Source organism: Narcine bancroftii, chromosome 2 (assembly GCF_036971445.1).
Source record: "Narcine bancroftii isolate sNarBan1 chromosome 2, sNarBan1.hap1, whole genome shotgun sequence".
Classification (NCBI taxonomy): Eukaryota; Metazoa; Chordata; class Chondrichthyes; order Torpediniformes; family Narcinidae; genus Narcine; species Narcine bancroftii.
In genome coordinates, this window is record NC_091470.1 from 42,504,238 (window position 1) to 42,519,235 (window position 14,998).

At 41.7% G+C, this 14,998-nt stretch overlaps 1 protein-coding gene across 2 annotated transcripts in view; it reads right to left on the minus strand.

The window, feature by feature from the left end:
* Positions 1-14,998, minus strand: part of wdr25 (WD repeat domain 25) — a 53,119-nt gene that overhangs the window by 9,611 nt on the left and 28,510 nt on the right. For both annotated transcript variants that reach the window (XM_069916435.1, XM_069916434.1), the window contains exon 3: positions 11,114-11,261. In XM_069916435.1, coding sequence (XP_069772536.1) covers positions 11,114-11,261 — 148 coding nt within the window. The remainder of the gene's footprint in view (positions 1-11,113; positions 11,262-14,998) is intronic.

Genomic DNA, 14,998 nt, shown 5'->3' on the forward strand with positions numbered 1-14,998 from the left:
CACATGGATGAGTACTGCTTTTTATATGAGTGCACAAAAACAGGCTGTTCAAATGCTGGTTGTTACCTGTAGTGTGTGCCAACATTGAAGCTCTTCAGATCCAGATTTATTGTCAGAGTATATAACAAAAATCAGATATAACCCCGAGATATTTTTTTCCCCTGCAGATGAGGCAGAATTACCACTTATTGGTAATGCAAAAAAAAGACTTAACACAACATACACATGTAAACAAATAAAGAACTGTAAACAAACTGAGTTGTGCAAATATAGAGAGAGTATTTTTATAAATCAATAAAATGCACGAGAGCCCTTAAATGAGTCCCTGATTAAGTTCGTTGTTGAGGAGTCTGATGGTGGAGGGATAGCAGCTGTTCCTGTACCTGGTGGTGCGAGACTTGTGGCACCGAGACCTCTTTCCTGATGGCGGCAGCAGCAAGAACAGAGGGTGTGCTGGGTGGTGTGGATCCATGATGATTTCTGCTGCTCTCCATTGACAGCTATCCCTGTAGATGTTCTCAATAGTGGGGAGGGTTTTGCCTGTGATGTCTTAGGCCAGGGGTGTCAAACTCAAATTCACGGAGGGCCAAAATTAAAAACTTGGACTAAGTCGAGGGCCAAACTAAATATTTATTGAAAATTTTCAACAACATCTGCATGTTTTCTCTTCTTTCAACATATGTAATGTTAAACTTTAGGATATAACTTTAGGAGGATAATGTTACAGGTCAGGAGTAGGTAGCTCAAGTTCACCCTTTGCTTGACCTGAGGGAAACATATTTGGTCCCTGTGGAGATGTAGACAGCATTCACAGGCTGTGTCCATTTTGGCCTGCATCAGGACTCAGCATTTCCTGCTCACTCCTCAGGCTCTAGGCCTCTATTCACCCTTGACCCACCATCCCTCTACCTGACCAGTCCTTTACCCAACCTCTACTCACCCCTCACTCCATTCGCTCTGCCTCTACCCACCCCATCCTATACACGCCCCTCCACTGCCTCTCCCCTCAACCTGTTCCTCCCTCTACCCGTCTCTTACCCTCTAATCACCCCTCCCCTACTTGCCCTGCCCCTCCCCTTTTACCTCTTCTCTATCCACCCCTCCTTCTACTCATCCCTCCCTCTAACTGCCCCTCGCACCACCATAACTTTCCCTGCCCATTACTCCTCACCTACACCCTCTGCCCACCCCTGCTTACCCACCCACTCAGGCCCAGCGCGCTACCGATCAGCCTTTGCGGACAGCCACCATCTCTCTCTTCACGTGCAGGGCCGAACCAGCCGTCCCTGGGGTCCGCGCGGGTGCAAGCGCTGAAGGCCATGGCGACCGGGAGAAGTGCGCTCACGCTGTGGAAGGGCCGTCCGGTGCCAGTCGTGCGGGGCTCGCGCTGCCCGGGGGCCGTGCGCAGCCTGCCATGCCCGTCGCGCCGACAGGAAATCACAGGCGCTCCCCCATCCGCCGCACCGCTCGACAGGTGGGAGAAGTGACTGGTTGTGCGGGGAGCCTTCCAACTGGCTTGCCGGCTGATAACATCGACAGACTTCTCGTGTTACAATTTCTCGTGTTACAATAGGGAAGGATGTACAATGAAGTGGGAGGATGGTGGGGGTGACATTACCAAAAAACAGCATCGGCTCTCGCTGCAAGGCGGGCCACCTCTAATACATTTTTGAAATGATCTTGCGGGCCAAATATAATTATATCGCAGGCCAAATTTGGCCCGCGGGCCAGAGTTTGACATGTGTGTCTTAGGCTGTGTCCATTACCCTTTGCAGGGCTTTATGCTCAGGGAATTGGTGTCCCCATACCAGACTGATGTAGCCAGTTATCACACTTTCCACCATACATCTGTTGAAATTTGCCAAGGTCTGGTGTCATACCAAACCTCTGCAAGCTCCTGAGGAAGTAGAGGCGCTGACGTGCTTTCTTCACAATGTCATTAGTGTGTTGGGTCCAGGAAAGATCCTCCAAGATAGAGACTCCCATTAACTTAAATTTGAACCTGAATTGAATTTTATTTGCATATTATTTGAATCTGTTATTGTCCCCTCAGATAATCACTTTTCCTCAGTTATTCTCCATAAAAACAATAAGACCATAAGATATAGGAGCAGAAGTAGACCACTCGGCCCACTGAGTCAACTCCACCATTCCATCATAAGCTGATCCATTCTCCAACACCCACACTCCCCTGCCTTCCCCCATAACCTTTGGTGCTAGACTATTCAGAAACCTATCAATCTTTGCTTTGAATATGCCCAGCAACTTGACGTCCACAGCCAGACAAAATAGCAAGTTCCAGAGGTTCACCACTCCCTGGCTAAAGAAATTCCTCCTCATTTCTATTTTAAACGGGTGCCATTCAATCCTGATGTTGCGCTGACTTATCCTCAACTGCCCTACCACGGAAACATCTTTGCCAAATCTACATTGTCCAGGCCTTTCAATATGCAAAATGCTTCTTCTCAGTCCCCCCTCATTTGTCTAAACTCCAAGGAGTAGTCCAAGAGCCATCAAATGTTCCAGGAATCATACTTGTGAATCTTCTCTGAACTTTCTCCTTTGCCAGCACCTCATCCTTGACAATAGACTCAAACAACTTTCTAACCACTGATGTTAGGCTAACAGATCTATAATTTCCTCTCTGCTGCCTCCCTCATCTTTTTTTTTAAAAATCGCAGAGTGATTGTTACAATTTTCCAGTCTTCCAGAACCATGCCAGAATCTAATGATTCCTGGAAGATCTTTACTACTGCTTCCACAATCTCTATAGCTACTTCTTTGAGAACCTGATGGTGCATTGCACTTATTCCAGGAGTCCTGTCTACCTTTAGGCCATTCAGCTTCCCAAGCACCTACTCTCTGGTAATCGTGACTGCATTCACCTCACTTCCCCAACACCCTTGAATGTCCAGTATAATGTTAACATCTTTAACAATGAAGATATACAAAATACTCATTCAGTTCCTCTGCCATCTCCTTGTCTCCCATTACAATTTCTCTGATGTCATTTTCTATTAGTCCTATATCTACTCTCACCTTTTTTCCTCTTAATACATGTAAAAAGAAGCTTTTGCCATTCTTTTAGATATTATATCCCAGTTTCCTTTCAAAGATGATCTTTTCCTTCCTAATGACCTTCTTAGTTGCCTTCTGTAAGCTTCTTAAAAATTTTTCAGTCCTGTCTCTTCCCACTAATTTTTGCTTCCTTGTATGCCCTCTTTTTGGCTTTGATTTCTCTTGTTAGCAATAGTTTGTCATTTTTTCATTCAAATATTTCTTTTTTGGAATGTACTGGTCCTGCCTGCACTTTCCTTATTTCTCAAAGGAACTCCAGCCATTGCTGCTCTGCCTTCCTCCCTGCTAGTGTGTCTTTCCAATCAACTTTGGCCAGTTCCTCTCTTGTACCTCTGTAATCCTCTTTATTCTACTGGTATACAGACCCATTTAATTTTAGTTTCTCCATCTCAAACTGCAGGATGAATTCTATCATATTATGATAACTGCCTCCCAAGAGTTCCCTTCCCTTCAGCCCCCTTTATCAACTCTGGTTCATTACACAATGCCCAATCCAGAATTGCTATTTCCCTGGTTGGCTTTGTCACAAGCTGTTCCAGGAAGCCACCCTAAAAGCAGTCAATGAATTCCTTCTCTTGGGATCAGCACCAATCTTGCTTTCCCATCAACCTGTATATTGAAATCCTTCATGACTACGGTAACATTATTGCCTTTTTTGCATGTCTTTATCTCCCTCTGTAGTTTGCATGCCATATGCCTTTATTCAACTTCCATCAGGGCCTTTTTCCCTAATAGTTCCTTAATGAATCCCAAAAAGATTCTATATCCAATGTCTCCTCTCTCCAAATATTTAATTCTGTTATTAAGCAGCAGAACCATCGCTCCCCTCTGCCTACCTTCCTGTCCTTCTGTTACACTGTGCATCCACAGATATTTAGTTCCCAGCTTTCAGTCATTACTCGATGATGGCCACATTCGCTTGCTGATAGATCTGTCCACTGTCTCATACACTGCCATGAGATCCAAATGATCCTTGAATCTGGACCACTGCTCCCTGAAACCACCTGCAAATTGGAGGAACAACACTTCACATTCTGACAGGGTGTCCTCCATTAACACAGAATTCTTTCGTTTCTGACCATTAGGGCCCCCCCGCCCCCCCATGACTCCTCTCCTCTAGCTCTCTGAGGTCCTCCCCTGTCTTTCTTTACTTCTCCCCAGACTTTTAATTCAGATGTCTACCTGGCTTTTTTTACTCATACCTTGAAGAAAGACTCGGGCCCGAAATGTCAGGAATATATCTTTAACTCCTATGGACACTGTGAGGCCTGCTAAATTCCTCCAGCATTTCTGTATATTTTTCCCACAATGTCATACCTGCCAACTTCCAGTTGCCTGACTCGATCATCAATCTTATGCTATGGGCATTAAATACAAGATCTTCAGAGCCATATTCATCTCAATTTCAATTTTGGCTCCAAAGTAACATATATAACATATAACAATTACAGCACAGAAACAGGCCATTAGGCCCTTCTAGTCCGCACCGAACCAAACACCCCTTTCTAGTCCCACCTCCCTGCACAATGCCCATAACCCTCCATCTTCTTCTCATCCATAGACCTGTCCAACTAAGTTAAATCCCTAATCTTATGCTTCCAATTTTTCTCTATTGACTGTTCATCCTTCCTCACAATCTCGCTACACAGTGTGTCTTCTGGCCTATTCGCTATCCTCTCATTATGGTTCCTCACCCCCTAATTTGAACTATCCCCAACACATCTAACAAACCTGTCCACAGCATATTGGTCCCCTTCCCGTTCAGGTGCAGCCTGACCTTTTTGTACAGGTCATACCTTCCCCAAAAGAGATTCTAATGATACACAAATCTGAGCCCAGTCCCGAAACTTCACATTCATCAGCCATAACTTCCTATTCCTCCCCTCACTGGTGCGTGGCATAGGTAGCAATCCAGAGATGACCACCCTTGAAGTTCTGCCTTTTAGCTTCCTTCCTAATTCCCTATATTTGCTCTTCAGGACCTCATCCCTTTTCCTACCTATGTCATTAGTAGAAGCGTGGACCATGACATCTGGCTGCTCACCTTCCTGCTTAAAAAAGATGTGGACTTGATCTGAGACATCCCTGACCCTGGCACCTGGGAGACAACATACCATCCAGAAGTCTCGATCATTTTCACAGAACCTCTTGTCTGTTCCCCTTACTATTGAATTCCCAATCACCACACCCCTCCTCTTCTCCCCCTTTCCTTCTGAGCCTGAGACCTAACAACTATGATGTCACTGGTAGATACCCTCCCCCCTCCCCCCACCCCCGCTTCAACAGTATTCTTATTGTTGAGCGGAATGGTCAGAAGGGTGCTCTGTGCTGATTGCCTATTCCTATTCCCTCTTCCAATCACTCATTTACCTACCGCTTGCCTCCAGGGTTTGACTGTCTATCATCCTCTCTCCCTCCTGAATGATCCAGAGTTCACCCAGTTCCCTAACACAGTCTGCAAGAAGCTGCAGCGGGATGCATTTCGTTCAGGTATAAGCATCAGGGACACTTATGCTCTCCCCGATTTCCCACATCCTGCAAGTGGACCATATCACTGTGTTGACTGTGTTGAGAGAGTATTGTCAAGGTAATGTGAACTTGTCTATTATGGAAAGCTGTTGACCTTTCACAAGGATTTGAGTTCTGTGTATGGAGTGTTGGGTACAAGCGGGTGCAAAACTTTGGTTCCCCACCCCACTCCACTCCCCCACCCCCCAGCCCCCCGCCTGTGTGGTCAAAATTGATACAGGCACTTGCAAATTTGTCAAAGCTTTCCTGTACATTAGGTTTTGAGCTTGCAATGTCCCTCAGGGTGATTTCTTGCACTTTATTTTGGCTGAGAGTCTTTGTAGGAGGAAAAGAGGATCATCAATCATGTAATTAAAGTTGATTCCATCTTCTTTATCAGGGTAAGGAATAGCGAGACAACAAAAGTTAAAGCTGTGAAATCCAAGTCATGTCTGTGACTGAAACACAAATCAAAGTTTATTAATGCACTTCTTCATGACTTGAAATTATTTTTTCTTCTCAGTAGAAACGTAATCCTGTGATAACACTATCAGCTTAATATATTCAGTTCCTGCTCCTTGCACATAACGTACAGAGCAAACACGAAGCATAGGCTGGGAACATAGGAAACACCTCCTTGTTCCCTTTGTCCCTGATCTCTCTCTCTTCCTGGATTTTAAGGCGATGGCCTGAAATAGATATGTTTTTCCACATGACCTGGATTGAAGTGGGAAGATTTAAGTAATTGAGAGTAAACATGCTCCATTGATTAATGACTTTTAAAAATAACTAATTTGTCATTGTGCAAGCTGGTTTGATGAGGCCTGTATCAAACTAAACCTCCAAATAGATATTAATTAAATATTACATTTTGACTAAAGTTAAATGTGCTTCTCTCTTCACTGCACTGTAACTTTGGTGATGCAATAATACTAAGCAAAGTGCAGTAGGTTTGTCAGGCAGCATTTTCTTTTAAGGAAACCATGTTGACTTTGGCCTATCTTGTCATACACCTTCAGATGCTCCGTAACCTTTTCCTCTTTTTCCATTTAATAACATGGGTTCCTTGTTATTTGATACTGTAACTCAATATTAATTTACTCTATTATTATTAACATATGTACCTATGCATTTTGCATATGTTAAAACCAATAAAAAATTGGAAAATAAAAGTACAAATACTGCTATTGAACTGCCAGATGTGTTTTAGAAAATATCTATTTGTCGAAGGTGGACCAATCACGACCAGAATCCAAGAAAAGCAATTTACAATCAATGGTAGGGTTGGAAAGCAGAAAGTCCTCCATGACCCAGCTCCAACAATTTCCCTTCTATTAAAATACCAAAAGTAGCAATGTTCAGGGATGATTTTATAATTTTTAATTCCACTTTCAACTTATCAGGAAATAAGATTTAGACACTATTCAAGCACGGGCAGGGGTGTTACATTCATACCACAAGTTAATATTCATTCCACGAGTGCGCTATTGCAGCAAAATACATTTAACTTTCCGTGGCAATACTAAGCTCAAGTCCTCTACCATCAATACACTGAGGGTTATCAATAATGGATCCACCATAACAGTAGTAGATTGGCTGGGTATCCAACATAAATGACTTTCATTTACTAGGACAGCATGTGAACAAGAACACTATGCCTTTAGGCTAATTGATATCAGAAAGGATGTCCATTTGTTTAAAAATTAAGTCATCCTGAAGTGGGATTTTCCTTTTACACAAACGTTGAGAAAGGATACCAGTTTGATAAAAATCTGCCTGACACACATGACATTTGACCGTTAATAACAGTTTTAAAATTACATACCTCAAATCATAAATCTCAAATGTCAGGGATAGGAGCAGTTTCAAGGTTGAGGAAAAAATGTTTGGCTGGAAAATATTTATCTATGACCTCCTTTCTTTTGCTGAATTCATTTGGTTCATAGCAACTATATCTACAATTATCATAAAATTATCTGAAAATTAGAAAAAAACCATGTAATACACAAAAGTGCTGAAGGAACTCTGCAGTCACAATGCCCACTGAAAGCAGATATATAGCCAACATTTCCAACCTGAGCCCTTCATCAAGGTATCAAGGCAGACACCTCAGTAAAAAGGTGGGGGGAGGAGAGAGGAAGGGGTAGAAATGGGTGGGAAGGCAAGAGAAAATGGCTGAGAAGTGATAGGAGAGGGCAGTAGCTCTCTAATGGAGAGAGTAGGAGGTGGAAAGCTGGAGGAAAGAAGACAGAGGGATAGGGAAGGAAAGAGAGAGAGAGAGAGAGAGAGAGAGGGGGGGAGAGATAGACAGACAGACAGAAGGGCTATGTTAATGGCATCTGGTTGGAAAGTGCCCAGAAAGAATAGTAGGTGTTGTTCCTCCAATTTATGGGTGGCCTCGGTTTGGCAGTGCATGGACATATATGTCGGTGTGGAAATGGGGTGTGCAATTGAAATGGATGGCCTCTAGGCTGTCATTGTTATTACAGCAAGCAGAGTGAAGGTGCTCAACGTAATGATCTCCCAGTCTGCACCTAGTCTCTCTGACATGGAGAAGGCTAAAATGGGAGTACAGGATGCAGTAGTTGACCCCTTAAGATTCATAAGTGTTGCTTCATTTGAAAGCATGCGGCTGCTCTTCACTGACTACAGCTCAGCCTTCAATACCATTATTCCCTCAGTGCTGGTCAAGAAGCTTGACTTGCTCATTGGAAGACCACAGTCAGTATGAATTGGAAGCAACATCTCCTTCTCACTGATTATCAACACAGGCACACCCCAAGGATGTGTGCTTAGCCTACTGTTCTATTCATTATACACCAAATGTGTGGCCAGAAACAATTCCAATGCTAATGACACCACAGTTGTCAGCAGAATCCAAATGGGAATGAGGAAGTGTACAGGAAGGAGATAGATCAGCTCTTTGAGTGGCGTCACATCAACAATCGCGCTCAACATTAGCAAAAAATCAAGATGATTGTAAACTTCAGGAGGGAGTCAGGGGAACACGACCCAGTCTGCATCAATGGCTCAGTAGTGGAGAGGGTCAAGAACTTCAAATTTCTGGATGTCAACATCTCTGAGGATCTGTCTTGGAGCCTCCATGTTGATGCAATCACGAAGGCAGCCCACCAGCAGTTATACTTTGAGGTGCTTGAGGAGATTCAGTACGTCACTGAAGTCTCTCAAAAACTTCTACAGGTGTACTGTGGAGAGCATTCTGGCTGGTGGCATCACTACCAGGTATGGAGGCTCCAAATCTCAGGATAAGAAAAAACTCCACAGGATTGTTAACTCAGCTTCCAACATCACAGACACCAGACTTCATTCCATCGCAGACATCTACACGAGGCAGTGTCATAAAAAAATATCCTCTAACCTTAAAGACCCCCATCACTCTGGTATCATTGGGAAGGAGGTACAGGAGCCTAAAGACGAGCACTCAGCGGCACAAGGACAGCTTCTTCCCCACTGCCATCAGATTCCTGAATGATCAATGAACCAAAGACACTGCCTCACTTTTCATGCACTACTTTTATTTTTAGATTATTGCTGTAATGTGGCTAGCTGCTACAAGCTATGGCTCTGTGGAGCCTATAGCGCAGGAGAGGTTATAGCTATATGCAGGTTAGCTCAGAAAGAGCACACTGTTCCCAGAAAGAATGACACAAACCCCAGTTGAATGTAGTTAACACTGAGCTTTATTGGGCTCACAGCCCTGCTTTTATTCTCAAGCTGAGGGGCATGGTCAAAGCCCCCCTCAGCGCTGATTGGTGCATTTGTGATCTGCTTCCCTTGATAGGCCAGTTGGAGGGCAGTGCTGCGGGTCTCGTACAGCCTGCTGGAATGTCGTGTTCATCCTTCATTTTGTGAGGCACCCCGAGGGGGGCTGCGAGGGACCACTACACTAAGGTGATGCATAATATGAATGTTTGTACTGTGATGCTGCTATAAAACACTGAATTTCGTCACTTGTTCATGACAATAAATTCTGATTCTGATATTTGGGGCCCTGAATGGTGGTGAGGAAGGAGGTGTCAGTGCAAGTGTAGAATTTCCTGCAGTCCAAGGAGTAGGTACCGAGGAGCAATTATTGGGAAGGGATGAGTGCGTGAGGCAATCATAGAGGGAGCCCCTGTCCTTCCTCACAGAGGAAATAACTTATTCCACTTTTTCCTAGTCAAAACATTAGTCATAGGTACCTGCATGGGTCCAAGCTTTGTTGGTTATATGGAAAGATCCATGCTTCAAGCCTATACAGGCAAGGCTACTCAACTCTTCCTCCACTACATTGAGGACTAAATTGCTGCTGCCTCATGTATACATAATGATCTCATTATCTTTGCTGCCAACTTTCACCCCAACCTCAAATTCACTTGTTTCCACCTCAGAAGACAAATTCACTATAGTCAGTTACCTCTTCACAACCTGTCTGCTTTCTCTCAATTCCTCTGTCTCAGTTGTACCTGTTTCCAGGATGATGTCCTCCATTCCAGAATATTCGAGATGTCCTCCTTCTTCAATTAATGTGGCTTCCCCTCCACTGCCATCTACTTAGCCCTTACATGCATCTCTATTTCACGTACATCTGTCCTCGCCCTCTCTGCCCCTAGACACAAAGGCAAGATTCCCCTTGTCCTCACCCATCACTCCATCAGTCTCCACATTCAACATATTATGCTCTGCAATTTCCAGACCCTCGTGTTCCTATCACCAGACACATCTTCCCCTCTCCATTTTCCACAGGCTCTGCTTCCTCCTTGACTTCCTCATCCACTCATTCCTTCCCACTAATGGCCCCTTGTATCCTCCCCGTGACTGCAGGAAATGCTACATTTGAGCCCACGCCAACATTCAGGGACCCAAACAGTCCTTTCAAGTGAAGCAAGAAGACATGTTCTGCATCCAGTGCTTCCACTGTGGCTTCCTCTATATCAAAGAGACTGGACACAGACTTGGAGAACATTTGTTGAGCTCTTTTGCTCTGTCCACTGAAATAACCGGAACCTCAATTCCACACCCCATTCCCACACCAATGTGCTGTCCATTGCCTCATGTACTGATGAATCAAGGTCCCCTATAAATTGCAGGAACACATTCTAATATCCTTTCTGGGCACTCTCCAATCAGATGGCATTAACATCAACCTCATTTCCGCTAGGCCCCTACCTTGTCTTTCTCTCTTTCCCTCACCCAGTTCCCCTCTCCCTGCCCACTCCATTGAGAGAATTACCCCCTCCCCTATCATTTCTCAGCTTTTTACTCTTCTGCTCTCCCACCCATATCCACCTATGTTAGCCGGTGCTCCTCCCCCTGCCTCTTCTTCCCTTGCCTTTACACCTTTGTAATCCTGGCACCTGCCTGTTTTTGCTTATATCTTGATGAAGACTCAAACCTGAATGTTGGTTTTCCAACTTTGAGACTTGTGGATGCTGCATGACTGCTGAGTTTCTCCAGCACTTTTGTGCTTACACCACAATCCCAGCATCTGTAGACTTTCCAGTTTATCTCCATCACAAAGCTGTACCTGTTTCAATATCCGTGAGATGGAGCATCGAATCAAATCCACCACTGAGAATCTGTCTTCCACATAAAGACCAATGAGCATCACGAACTGCCTCTGAATGGCTGAAGTAGTTCTTTAAGCACCTGCCCGTTTCCATAGCATCCCATATCTATACAAATGACATTCAAGATGATTAGAAATAGTGTGTAAAGTTAACACCTCATTTCAGTCAGCTTTAAACACTCTTAAAATTAATTTTCATGGAGAATCTTTATATTATTGCAGGATAAAGTCAATCTTAAAGTAAATGCGGTGAAGCAACTGCAATTATAATTCCAGATTGTCTGAAGAACCACAAGACAATTTTAGTAAATGCTTTCAAATAATTTGTATGTGAAATACTGATAACTTTAGCTCCGTTAAGAAATCATAATTTGGAAACTTGCATTGTGAGAAAGCAATAATTTAACCTCTCATGGACAAATTATGGTGTTCTGCAAAGGTAATGTGAACTAGCATTATTCTGATAATGTTCTATAGGCGCGAGATGGATTAGAATTGTATTGGAAGACTCATTCTAAACAACATCAAAAATTTGTACAATTGAGACCACTTCAAAAAAGGCTAAAATAGGCCCAAATAGTGGATGAAAACTCATCACATTTGTTTTACAATATAACAATGTACCAAAATCCTACAGGTAAGTAATATGAACAAAATTTGACACCAACTAAAACAAGGAAGTATGAGGAGAGATAACTTGATAAAGACATAACATTTAAAAACTGGCTTAGGAAGAGGAAATAATGTGAGAAAGGTGTAGGGGAAAGGATTTCAAAGTTTAGGTTCTTGGTACCGAAAGGCATCAATGTTGTGATTAAGTTCAAGGATGCTCAGAGGCAAGAATTAGACAAGACATGACAGAAAAATAGGGAAATAAATATACTACATTGGGCTACAACCAAATTTATTGCTGCATGGTAACTAAATAACTTTAATTTCTCATAAACTGCATTTAATTTCAAACATTTGTTGCAGCAAACTTACAGGAAAACAGGGCCTCAAAACAATTAATCAACTGGTAAGCCATATGACAAAAAAAAAGCTCAACTTCCAATGGATAGTCAGATTTGGCTTATGCTACTTATTGAATGAAAACATAATTAAAGGAAAAGGTAGAAGAAAAAAAAGTCAATTTGCAGAATGGCAAAGTTTCAAATTTTGATAGATAGATATGCAGGAGTCCATTAAATATCATTCTTCTTTAGCTCCAAACCTGTTACTCAATGAACTAGCTTTGCTGAATGTAGTGTTCAATACAATTTCAACCTCAGTAGTAATCTAAGTTTCAATGATACAGCAACAATGCAGAGCTTTTAATCATTTTTCTGGTCCAATATGTTGGGACAGCATAATTAACTTCTTGCATCAGCTATAACTTACTCCACGAAAGTTACATAAATTAAAATCGGAAATATCAGACTAATGTTTTCAACGCGATCAAGAAATAGGTACTTTCTTCCATTCAACCTGGTCATACCCTAAAGTGAGGGCTTTCTGGGAAAATTTGGGTAATCTGTAAAAAATTACTGGAATTCGATATCTTCAGGCACCTGAATTATTTTTATTGGGGAATTTAGAAAACTTAAGACCTAAAATGAGGCTGTCAAAATATCAATTACAATTTGTTAAGTTCGCTTTAGCAGTGGACAGGAAATACATAGCAGTTACTTTGAAATCTGATTCCCAACTAAGTTTAGCCCGCTGGAAAACAGAAATGCATAACTGTGTTCCCCTGGAGAAGATCACCAATAACCTCAGAAACAGGGAGGGATGATGAATTTTCAAAAATATGGAATTCATACACAAGGTACATCGGGATAAATCTTTAACAATTCCCCCCCCCCCCTTCCTGTCTCTTCCCCCAGTGCTCGCAGACCCTAAATAAGTCAGGTTATTTGTCCCTTGATGTGAGTGGAGTTGATCCAAGGTGAAGGCAATCTTTTCTTTTTCTTATTCTTTCTCTTTTCTTACTTTTTGTTTCTTGGAGGCTGGGAGGATTCCTCTGATTTTGTTCTTCTTTCTCTCTATTATCTTTTTTTCCCTTTGGATTTGCATTTTTGTAGTATTGTAATGTTTTTCTTTTGTTATAATAATTGAATCACATGTTGACTCTTCTTTTTTCTTACTTTCTTTAATATTGACAAGCAGATCGATATTTGTATTTTTTTTATTATTATTGATGTTTTTCTTTTTGATTATTTTTCGTTTTGACTGCACATTGATTGAAAATTCTCAAATAAAATATTTTTTAAAAAACCGCAGAGCTTTTAAAACATTTAACTCTTCAAAAGGTTATAAAACAGCGATAAACCTTTAAATACTGTTATCAGTGTTGTTCCCTTCTGAAATAATGATCATATCATTTTATAGTTTTAGTCCATCAGTTGAATGATTTCCGCTGGATATCGCAACTTTTGGTTTGTGTTCTAGTAACAAATTTATATATCTGTTATTTTTCTCTGGAGCAGGCATGTGAAAATTAAATACTGATATGATCGTAGTAAACCACATTATATTTCCTTCATACCAAGATAAGGAGCAATATGCAGGAGAATAGCAATTCATATCAGCAAGCAGATAATAAATGGAATACACTTCATTGTAAAACACTGATGAGCATTCTAAAATAACCTGGCACAAGAACTCAATTACAGACAGAATTAAATTTTCAATGTGCCAATTCCCACAAAGCCATTCAGGTTCAGTTCATTTAGATTCTCTCTTGTGGCCACGTGTCTGTGCAAATAATATACCATTAATTAAATTTTAGCCATCTACATTCATTATAAATCCATACAAACATTTAACATACGAAGTGAAAATATTTGAGACAAAATATCATCTGAGCTGGGCTATTTTGTGTCTTTCCTATTTCATGATCGAACTCATTCTATGTGAAGGCTACTTGGTGACAGCAAAAAAAAAACATTGGTAATATATGTTCCACTTACATAAAAGAAGTTTTTATTTACTACAAAAGGAGAATGGAATTGGTTCTGAACATCAATCAGTTCTTAAAGTTTACACTGTTTCGCTTATATATTTTAATGGTTGAAGAGGGGTAAAGAAAGAAAAGCATGAGTTCTGAAGCTGTTGAATGATATAATGAATAAAAGCTTTAATGGGTTCGCAGCAATGTGATGTCAAACTGTGATGCTGGTGTGATTAACAATTTTATCTGAATCATAATGCTTTCTTAGCCATCTGTTGTTGCATGTAATTGTGCACTCAGCTACTTTCAAAAAGTGCAGTGCAAAGAATAAATGTGTGAAGTCAACAATTCACAGTGTAAAGCAATATCATGGCTAAAGTGACATTTCACACCTATTTATCTATTTATTTACTTACTTCCAAAGGTAACTTGGTGATTGCTTTTATACAATTTGAAATTCTGGTCACCTCATTGGAGGAAGGATGTGGAAGCTACGGAGAGATTTACCAGATGTTCCTTGGATTGGAGAACGTGCCTTGTAGGGCAAGAGTAACAAGAGCTTGGGCTTTTCTCTTTGGAGTGAAGAAGGATGAAAGGTGACAATAGAGGTTTACAAGATTATGAGAGGGACTTGGGCTCAGTCAGGTCAGACTCGGGGTCGGAGTGAAATCCTGCCTACCACCATTGTGTCATCTGCAAATTTATAAATTGAATTGGAACAGTGTTTGGCTAGGTAGTCATAGGTGTACAGTAGGGGCTGAGTAGGTGTTGAGGATGATCATTAAATTGGTGTTGTTACCAAACCTCACTGATTATAGCCTGCCAGGCTGAATGTCATGGATTCAATTGCAAGAGGATGTGCTGAGGCTAAGGACAGAGCTTAAGGATGTGTTTATTTGATGCTATTGTTT